Source organism: Guillardia theta (genome assembly GCF_000315625.1).
Source record: "Guillardia theta CCMP2712 unplaced genomic scaffold GUITHscaffold_63, whole genome shotgun sequence".
In the NCBI taxonomy this organism is placed as follows: Eukaryota; class Cryptophyceae; order Pyrenomonadales; family Geminigeraceae; genus Guillardia; species Guillardia theta.
In genome coordinates this window covers 365,811-376,044 of record NW_005434611.1, presented here as the reverse complement: position 1 = coordinate 376,044, position 10,234 = coordinate 365,811, and the positions used below count along the sequence as shown (strand labels likewise).

General features: G+C 55.4%; 3 protein-coding genes across 3 annotated transcripts; 2 read left to right on the top strand and 1 right to left on the bottom strand.

Annotated features, from left to right (window-relative positions):
- Positions 1-692: 692 nt before the first annotated feature.
- Positions 693-2,987, top strand: GUITHDRAFT_142391 (hypothetical protein; the record flags this gene model as incomplete). Its single annotated transcript, XM_005827924.1, has 9 exons — positions 693-804; positions 856-1,010; positions 1,059-1,130; positions 1,181-1,384; positions 1,517-1,678; positions 1,725-1,856; positions 1,902-1,938; positions 1,984-2,884; positions 2,927-2,987. 9 exons carry the CDS (start codon positions 693-695, stop codon positions 2,985-2,987), a joined length of 1,836 nt encoding a protein of 611 aa, XP_005827981.1.
- A 1,976-nt stretch (positions 2,988-4,963) lies between these two features.
- Positions 4,964-6,429, bottom strand: GUITHDRAFT_159923 (hypothetical protein; the record flags this gene model as incomplete). Its single annotated transcript, XM_005827923.1, has 5 exons — positions 4,964-5,064; positions 5,113-5,189; positions 5,234-5,341; positions 5,399-5,515; positions 5,560-6,429. The coding sequence occupies 5 exons, from the start codon at positions 6,427-6,429 to the stop codon at positions 5,001-5,003; spliced, it is 1,236 nt and encodes a 411-aa protein (XP_005827980.1). The 3' UTR covers positions 4,964-5,000.
- Positions 6,430-6,886: 457 nt separating this feature from the next.
- GUITHDRAFT_75084 (hypothetical protein) lies at positions 6,887-8,689 on the top strand (the record flags this gene model as incomplete). The annotated part of the gene is made up of 1 exon (XM_005827922.1): positions 6,887-8,689. The coding sequence occupies one exon, from the start codon at positions 6,887-6,889 to the stop codon at positions 8,687-8,689; it is 1,803 nt and encodes a 600-aa protein (XP_005827979.1).
- Between the last annotated feature and the right edge of the window lie 1,545 nt (positions 8,690-10,234).

Below are 10,234 nucleotides of genomic sequence, written 5' to 3'. Positions count from 1 at the left end.
CCCCCCTCCCTCCAACCTCTCTCCCTCCATGGCGCCTCCTCCCCTTGAGCTTGGCTCACTTAGGGCAGGTGTGGGATGTGCTCGCTCGCACGCCGCTCTTCAGCTTGAGGGGTCACGACGGGCGAGTCTTCTCCGCCTGCTGGATCCCCGCGGGGAAGCTCGGAGACAGCTGGGATCGAGCCCAGCTGGAAGACAGCTGGGGAGATCCTCTCTTAGTGACCGGTTCTGACGATCAGTCAGCAAGGATATGGGAGGTAAGAAAAGAGCAGGGAAAGAAGAGAATACAGGAGAAGAGAAGAGAAGAGAAGGAAGGAAAGGAAAGGAAGGGAAGAAGCGAAGGAGAGCAGGGAGAGGAGCAGGGAGGGAGGGAAGGGATAGCAGGGTTTTTGCAAGTGACAAGCCGGCACTGGGAAAGGAACGACAGGACTGACGTGAATCAGGTGGAGAAGTGCTGGGAAGGAGGACCACCGTCTAAGAGCGAGACAAGCGAGACGAAGATGGCGATAGTGATGAAGCAGAGGAAGCAGACGTGGAAGAACGAGAAGAAGCTCAAGGCCAAGGGTGCTGAAGCTCCTCAAACGACCTCAGGCGAGACGGGGGGGGAGAAGGAGGAGAAGACAACGAAGAAAAAGAAGGAGGAGGAGAAACGATCGACGAAGGAGGATGGGGAAGGGGATGCGAGGTCCGCTTCCATGGATAGGGAGGGTATCATTTCAAAGGGATCTCGGAGCAAGAAGATCGAGTCTCTGCTCAGCACTCAAGCGAAGGCTGCGAACTTAGCGGCTGAGCAGCGATGGGTGGGAGGTAAGGAAGAAGTGGAAGGATAAGGCAGGAGAGAAACTGACAGGAGAGCAGCAACCACTCAACTCGTCGATGACCTGCTCGCCATCCCATGTCCCGGAGAAGAAAATCTTCTTCCCCCTCCTCCCTCTCCTCCCCGGCCCTTCAAGTTCGACGCCTCCCAGACAGAGCACGAGCTGACCCGCCTGCTCATCTCGACGGCTCGTCAGGTCCTCTCGTCCTCTTGCCTCCTCCACACTCGTTCTCAAGCCTCGCAGCATGCGGCGGCTGGCGAGCACAACAAGAGCGCGTGCTTGGGTCTCTTCCGCGGAGACATAGCAGAAGCGCTGGTGAGGATCTGCGGCTGCTGCTCGTCTCAGAGCTGCTCACCAAGTGGCAGGCGACGGCGGCAGAGCGCGGCGCACTCACAAGCGAGCTTGTGTCTCTCGCTCCCCTGGCTGGGCATGACGTCTGGTCTGCTGCCTCCCGACTGCTCGCCAAGCAGGCAGCCTTTCCCTTCCTCCTCCTCCTCCCTGACTCTCAGCAGCTCGAGGCCCAGCAGCTGCCCCACCAGGCTGTCGCCCATCTGCTCGCGTGCAATCAGGTCGCTCGGGAGGGAGGGCGATGCGCTGCTTGGAGCAGCAAAGCACCGGGAGGGTTGAAGGGGAGGAGGGAGGAGGGCGGGAGGGCAGGGTAGAGGAGCGGTGGAGAGTGGAGGCTGTGACGAGACGAGCAGGTGGAGGATGCGGTCGCTGTTTACCGCCGAGCTGGCATGTACCGAGATGCGATCGCTCTTGCTCGCTGTCGCTTCTCCTCCTCCCAGCTTGTTCTCCAGCAGCTCTGGTCCGACTGGGCTCAAGCCTTGCAAGCTGCTCATAGGCCAATCTACGCGGCGCAGGTGAGGAGGAGAAGGGGAAGGAGAGTCTGTGTTGAGCTGCTTGCAGTGCTTTCTACGGGCCGGGAGGGCATCGGAGGCGATCGCTGTGCTCGAGCAAGGGGGGGGACCGCGCGGGTCTGAGCCCAGCATGCTCCTGGCTGCTCACAAGCTGTCGGAGAAGTTCGGGGCGAGGAGCGAGGTGAGTCGCTGCTTGCCCTCGAGCGACGATGACGTGGCTGGGAAGGCTCGGACGCTGCGATGTGCGGGGCTGCTGTGGGAAGGTGATGCTCGCATGGCTTCCTTGCTCGGCATGACGTGGGTGGCAGTCGGGATGCTGGAGGAGGCGGGCGAGGTGTCATGCTCTCTTGCCGGCTGCTCATCCCTTCGACTTCTCGTCGCGCTCGAGTTGCGAGTTATGCCGCAGCCTCTCGCAGAGCTCTCCGTCCTCCACCGCCTTCGCCTTCTCCTCCCCCACCCCTCAGACCAGCTCGTGCGGCTGGCTGAGGGCGGTTGGGGGGGAAGCGGATGCGAGGAAGAGAACAACGGGGTGCTTGCTGGGATCCTACTGGAGGCTGCGACGAGCTTGGACGGGGGAGAAGGGGAGGAGGGGCGAAACAGGAGAGAACGAGCTGAGAGGCTGCTGGAGGACGTGCAGCGAGGCGAGTGGGTTCGCAGCCTCAGGGGGGGTATGGAGGAAATTTTGACGCGCAGGCAGCAGGCCCGCGCAGCCAGAAGCTTCCTGCTCGCCGTCCTGCTGGGGTTCTGCGGGAAGAGGGAGAAGGCTGGGCAAGAGCTCGCCGTCGCCCTCTCGCAGCTGTTCGCTCTCAAGGACTACATGGCTGCCGCCGAGCTCGCAGTCGCGCTGCTGCCCGACGACTGTGGTGGTCTCGAGCGCATGGGAGGAGAGGAAGAGGAAGGCGACGCGAAACCGATGAGGGAAAGAGAGGGACGGGAGGGCAAAGTTCTTCAAGTCCTGCAAGCTTTCCGCTGGTTCGGTGAAGTTTATATGGCTTGCAACGGGACGGGGAGGAAGGAGGTGGGGAAGGAGCGTCAGAGGTTGGACCGGCTGCAGGAGATGAGGGCGAAGCTTGTGGGAACAAGCAGACACAACCAAGTCGAACAAGCGCTCTCATCCTTGCCTTCTGTGGTTACCTGGCTCCTTCCTCCTCCTCGTTGCATCAGCTTCTCCGATCCTGAAAGCATCATCCAAGCTCCTGCCCCGAGCATGTGAGTCGCTTGCTACTCCTCGCGTCCCTCACGCGCCTGCAGATGCTCTCAGCTCCTCGCGGATCTGGACCAGCTGAATGTCGAAGAGAGAACCCTCCAATAATTAGACTTGACAGCGAGTGAAAGGCTGGCATCTCCTCTCCTCTCCTCTCCTCCTCCTGCTCGCTGGGAGTCCTGCTAAGTCTTCTACACAACCGTGAACTTCTTTAACCTTTAATCGACAAAGGACTCGGGTCATTGGTACCCACCCATACTTTGATAGGTTTCACCCTTCCAATGGGGCTGTCTGAGGGTCTTAAAAAAAACTGAGAAGTTTGTGGTCGCAGTCACGGGTTGTGGTTTGCGCCTCTGCCAAGTTCCCGCCATTACAAAGTTTGTGGTTCGGTAATGCACTGAAACGATGGTAATGAAAAAGTGTAGCGACTGCCTGCTCTCTAACATGGTTTCGCTAGACTAGCTAGACTACAAAGAGAAAACGAAATACAATGACCGGACTAATGACCGGCCCTCACTAATAATAAGGCGTTCTAAGCCCTCATCCCCGCTCGTTTCCATCTCAACGGCCAAGTAGCTGCCAAGTAGTGCGCGGCATGTTCAGCGGGCATGAGGCATCGCTGGATGGGCATAGAGGGCACAACAACATCAGAGAGTGGAGGACAGAAGCCTTCGGTCACGACAAGCTCAAGCTCCTCAACAGGCTGCCCTCCCCCCTCTTCCCGCCTTGCTGTCTCTCCTCCCTTGCTGTCTCCCTCCTCTATTCTCTGCCCCGTCCTTCAGTGACGTTGGATGCCAGCAGGCAGCCCCACAAGCCAGACGTGGGCAGGGAGATCAGAATCGCAGCCAAGGCAGGAGACCACGCGAGGATTGAGGCCCTGGCCTCCAAGGGAGACATCAACGAGGTACGATGTCGGAGAAGCATCGCCCTGTCACAAGACTCTCGCAGACGGGGGGGTCGCATGGACACACAGCGCTTCACTACGCAGCGAGATTCGGGCATGTGCGAGGTGAGTGAGCGAGCAAGTGCTTGAGACGGTCTTGACTCGGCGAGCAGCCATGCAGTCGCTGCTGCGGCTTAAGGCTGATCCCAATGCTCGCAACGACGACGGCAGAACAGCTCTGCACTGGTGAGAGAGGTGACGGCAGCGGGAAGGAGGTGAGACGCTGTCATAGGGCGGCAGCGAACGGGACGGCAGCTGCTTGTGAGCTGCTCCTGTCTCATAAGGGAGACCCGAGGATTCGAAACAAGGAAAGTCACCCAGGGAGCGAGTCGCATCTGACTGACATGGCAGGACGGCATGACGCCCCTCGAGCTTGCTGTGCACTTCAACAACGCCCAGGCCATCGCGATACTGAGAAACTTCTCGCAAACGGTAGCAGAGGCATGTAGGGCGTAATGGCTGAGTGATGGCGCCAGCAAGAGGACGACGACGATGTCTGCGCAGAAAGAGTTGGAGTTTGGGGAGGGCGAAACATTCCGCAGGTCGGAGGAGGAGGAGGAGGGGGAGGAAGAGGAGGAGGAGGAGGAGGACTACAGAGTCACAGGGGTGACAGGCTCCCGCTGGTTCGCGGCATAATCGTCACCTTGGCGCTGGGGAAGTTTCGATCCAACGCGTTGGCGTTTGGCACGAGTCTTGGGCTCACTACGAGTGAGTCTTAACCTCCTCCTCCTCGTCTTCCTTCTCCTCCTCCTCCTCCACCCCCTCTCCCTTCCTGCCTTTCCTGCTTTCCCCCTTGCCTGGTCCTGCTCGCTCAACCGGATTGACCGTCGACCTCCAGCACCATCATAACACCGAAGGACCGTCGGCATCGGCGAAACGAAGGAGAGAAGCATTACAACCATGGCAGGTGAGGATCGAGGGTGCAGGTAGAAGCAGGAGTAGCGCAAGGAGGAGCGGGGGAGAGCGCTCAGGGAAATGGGAGAGGCAGGAGGGAACAGTGAAGAAGGATGTCTCTGATGCTCAGGCGTGCAGGCCGTTGTCTGTCACGTCGCCCAAGAAAGGGAAATGACGAGCAGGTGCACAGGGGTGAAGCAGAGGTGAAGCAGGAGACGGGGAGGGAAGAGACAAAGATTCTAAATGTCTATGTGTGTACATCTACTCCATCCTTGCCTTCGCCCTCACGCCAACTTGCTCACATGTTCGTATGGAATGTTGCGGGTACTGCCATCTTCCAGTCTCACCCTGAGAGAAACTATCAGTCACGCCCCCTCTTTGCGTCCCTTCACTCACACAGCACTGAACTTGTCCTCCTCCAGCGCCTTGAGCACTCCAACTTGACCTCGGAACTTGCCGTTGACCACAAGGACCTGGCACCTTGTCAGCGGCCTCTCCCTATTCCCTGCCATCCTACCTCGCCCCCGAAGTTTGGCAACACGGTCTCGAGGTGCTCCTGGTCGAGCTTGAGCACGTGCCCCGACTCATTCATCTTCACTTCTCCAACGAACTTGCCATGAACCATCTGCGCACCCGTCACTGTCATCCAAAGGTCTCAGCTGAGGTTTCAGCTGGGAAGCACCTGGACTACACCCTTCTGCTTGTAGTACTTGCCATCCGCGAGCTTCTTGTTCAAGACCTTCACAACGATCCCCCGATGCAGCCAGTCCTCATGCTCGCATCGTTGGCTCTCTTCCTCCTGCGACGCCTTGTCACATCCATGTAGCTTGTTATTGCACGCACCTGTTGCTTCGCCTTCTTCAGGGCTTCCTCCTCTTTCTGCCGCTTCTCCTTCAACATGATCTCCTCCACAGCTGTCAGCTTCCGTTTCTGTCCCGCTGAGCTCGATGACGCACCACCACCCACGTCCTTGGTCGTCGACGCTCTGGTGTCCTTGTCCTCGTCCTCGTCGAAGGCCTTTTGCGTTGTGATGCTACTTTTGCTGCTAGCTGCTCCCATCAGGCTACCGAGCGAGATAACGTCTCCTTCCTCTCGCTTCAGCTCACAGTCTGCTTCCGTCACCGCCTTGGCGCCGGAGTCGATGCCTTTCTTCTGCAGAGCCTTCTGAGCCTCCTTGATCTGTCTCTCCACCATCTTCTGCGCTCGCTCGTGGTCGTCGAGGTCCATCTTCTCCTTCTTTGCGAGCGCCTCCTGCCGCCGTATCTTCTCGGGGTCTCTGTTGACGTAGCGCACGTACCACTTGCCCTCCTCGTCCTCGTCGACTTCAGCCTTCCCCTCTCGCCCGAGGTACTTGACAAACTCAGTGAGACTGACCCATCTTGTCGCGTTAAGATGCACGTGATGGCGATCGGCGATCACTTCCATCCAGATGGAATTTGCTTTTGTGCGGACATGTTCGCCTTTCCTTCGGAGGACCTCCATGAAAGCATCTTCGAACTCTCTACTGTAGTATTCAATGAACGAGCCTGGAGACTCCGAGAACACCCGCACTTGTCGAAGATGCGACTCGGACATGGTATGGCATTTGTAGCCATTCTCATCTCGACAAGCTTTCTGACAGAGCTGGCAGTACCATCGCAACTTCGTCAAGCCCTTGGCTTTGATGCGATTGCTGATCGCCTTGGGCGTCAAGAAGCCATCGCTCTTTCCCATTTTCCTGCTACAAGTTGTGAGAGAGCAATCTACAATAAAAACAGATCTATGCATCAGTTGCATTTCCCTGTCTTCTCATCTTCTTATCTCCTCATCTTCTTATCTCCTCATCTTCTTTTCTTCTCATCTCCTCATCTCCTCATCTTCTTTTCTTCTCATCTTCTCATCTTCTCATCTTCTCATCTTCTCATCTCCTCATCTTCTCATCTTCTCATCTTCTCATCTTCTCATCTTCTCATCTTCTCATCTTCTCATCTTCTCATCTTCTCATCTCCTCATCTCCTCATCTTCTCATCTTCTCATCTTCTCATCTTCTCATCTTCTCATCTCCTCATCTTGTTATCTTCTCATCTTCCCTCCCTCTCTCCCCTTCTCCTTTCCGGGCCAGCATCGCAGCTCCACAGCTGCTTCATGGTGTTGTTGAGTAAAACTATTCATCAATTTTAATGAGTGGTGCATGGCATGGCGATATGGCAGCAAGCGTACGGAGCGACTCCTCCTCCTCCTCCTCCTCCTCCTCCTCTCACTCACCCGATGCTCGCCTCATCTTCCTGATGCTCCCTCTCTCCCTCCTCCCCTTCCACCACAGCGCTCCCTTGCCCTTCCCGCCCCCCTGACCCTGACCCTCGCGTCCAGACGGGCTCAGGTACGGGAAGCGATCCGGCATGCATGGAGCGGGTACATGAAGTATGGGAGGCTGGGGGATGACCTGAAGCCTGTGTCTCGGGGGGTGGACAACTGGATGAACGCGAGGCTGACGCTCTTCGACTCTCTCGACACCTTGTACCTCTCGGGCTGCCAGGACCTGTTTCACGAGGCGGCGCAGCAAGTGCTCGCAGGGGGAGTGCCTGGGGACGCCATCTTTCCGAGCAAGGTGTTCGAGTATCACATCAGGATCGTGGGAGGTCTTCTCAGCGTTCACTCCCTCACCGGCGATGCTCGATTCCTAGACTTGGCGAGCCGAGCAGCAGACAACGTCCTGGAGGCGATGCAGAACCCATCGGGCCTGCCGTACATGCACTTCCGCTTCGTCGATCGGAAGCGACGGCCGGTGACGTGGCTGGTGAGCAGGACGATGGACTTCATCCGGGCCTCCTACGACTCGGCCATATGGAGAAACTCCTTGGTGGGCATCGGGTCCATGGGCCCGGAGCTCCGCTACTTGACCAGAGAGACGGGAGCGCGGCGGTACGAGGAGGCTGCCGACCGAGTGCTCGCCGAGATTCATGCGGCATGGAAGAAGTTGGGGGGCAGGAACAGCTCGAAGCCTCTGCCGCTATGGTGGGATACTCCTCCCCGACTCTCCCGCTCCTACCGCCCCTTGTTCAATCAGCTGGAAGGCAGCGAGGCGACGCTCGGGAGCGGAGGGGATTCCTTCTTCGAGTACTTGCTGAAAGAGCAGCTGCTGCAGAGCTCGTCGCGCTCTCAGCTGGTCGACATGTACGAGTGGCTCACCTCTCGCCTCCTTGACGGACATGCCAACCAGCTGATCCGCCGCGTGCATGGCGTTGACTTCCTCGTCAACCGCCGCTGCGACTATGAGCACCTCACTTGCTTTGTTCCTGGAATGCTCGCGCTGGGAGCCTCTCAACTCAAGGGCAACAGGAGCTCTCAGCTGAGCCTGGCGAGGCGGCTCATGGAGTCCTGTATCTACCTCTATCAAGCTTCTCCTACTGGCCTCGCGCCTGACACTGGGAGCGTGTGCGGTGATCAGTTCACGGCGAACTCACCCGAGTACCTCCTCCGCCCTGAGACCGTCGAGAGTCTGTTCATCCTCTTCCGAGTCACCAAGGACGGGAGATACCGCGAGATCGCCTGGGAAATCTTTCGCAGCATCGAGAAATACTGCAAAGTTGAGTCCGGAGGCTACTCGGGCCTTGTGAACGTCAACGACGTGAATGGGTCCAAGAATGACAATATGCCTTCCTACTTCATTGCAGAGACTCTCAAGTACTTGTATCTGATCTTCGACGATGCTGCTGTGTCTTTGGATGACTTTGTCTTCACGACGGAAGCACACCCCCTAGCAAGGTACAACCGTTGCGACCGACAAGGAGTCAGCAGATATCACAGCGAGTGCGTGAGCTCTTCAATCGACTTGTTCCTCCTGTCACCCGAAAACTTGATGCTCTTGTTGCTGCTGCTGACTTGTCTGCATCGTTGCCGATGTGTCAGTCTTGCCTGGCTCAAGAGGGCGCTGGTTCAGAGGATACGGTCGTTCTTGAAGCGGAGGAGGCTGGGGAGGCATCACATGGTCTAAATAAATGAGCGAGAGAACTCCAGCGGTTTACTAGCAACACGACGATGAGAACATGTCGTATAGAACATGTACGTATAGAACATGTACGTATAGAACATGTACGTATAGAACATGTATGTGTAGAACATGTACGTATAGAACATGTATGTATAGAACATGTACGTATACAGTTACTGGTTACACGTTACACGTTAGCACTTATGCTTGCTCCTATCTCTCACCTGAATTGACTGCTAATAGAGTAGGAGGTGTAAGAGTGTACATGACAGATAGAGTAGGAGGTGTAAGAGTACATGACAGATAGAGTAGGAGGTGTAAGAGTACATGACAGATACAGTAGGAGGTGTAAGAGTACATGACAGATACAGTAGGAGGTGTAAGAGTACATGACAGATAGAGTAGGAGGTGTAAGAGTACATGACAGATACAGTAGGAGGTGTAAGAGTATACATGACAGATAGAGTAGGAGGTGTAAGAGTACATGACAGATACAGTAGGAGGTGTAAAAGTATACATGAGAGATACAGTAGGAGGTGTAAGAGTACATGACAGATACAGTAGGAGGTGTAAGAGTATACATGACAGATAGAGTAGGAGGTGTAAGAGTACATGACAGATACAGTAGGAGGTGTAAGAGTATACATGACAGATAGAGTAGGAGGTGTAAGAGTACATGAGAGATAGAGTAGGAGGTGTAAGAGTATACATGACAGATAGAGTAGGAGGTGTAAGAGTACATGAGAGATAGAGTAGGAGGTGTAAGAGTATACATGACAGATAGAGTAGGAGGTGTAAGAGTACATGACAGATACAGTAGGAGGTGTAAGAGTACATGACAGATAGAGTAGGAGGTGTAAGAGTATACATGAGAGATACAGTAGGAGGTGTAAGAGTACATGAGAGATACAGTAGGAGGTGTAAGAGTATACATGACAGGTAGAGTAGGAGGTGTAAGAGTACATGAGAGATACAGTAGGAGGTGTAAGAGTATACATGACAGATACAGTAGGAGGTGTAAGAGTATACATGAGAGATACAGTAGGAGGTGTAAGAGTACATGACAGATACAGTAGGAGGTGTAAGAGTATACATGAGAGATACAGTAGGAGGTGTAAGAGTACATGAGAGATACAGTAGGAGGTGTAAGAGTATACATGAGAGATACAGTAGGAGGTGTAAGAGTACATGACAGATAGAGTAGGAGGTGTAAGAGTATACATGAGAGATAGAGTAGGAGGTGTAAGAGTACATGACAGATAGAGTAGGAGGTGTAAGAGTATACATGAGAGATACAGTAGGAGGTGTAAGAGTACATGACAGATAGAGTAGGAGGTGTAAGAGTATACATGAGAGATACAGTAGGAGGTGTAAGAGTACATGTCAGACACAGTAGGATAGCTAGCTATGGGCAGCAGGGTGCAAGCGCGGCATAGCAGGTTGAAGCTTGTCCGTGATTGCGCCTCAGGACCTACTAGACAGACCTTTGCCTGCTGACTTTATTTCCGGTGAAGGGGAAGAGGAGAGAGAGAGAGAGAGAGAGAGTGA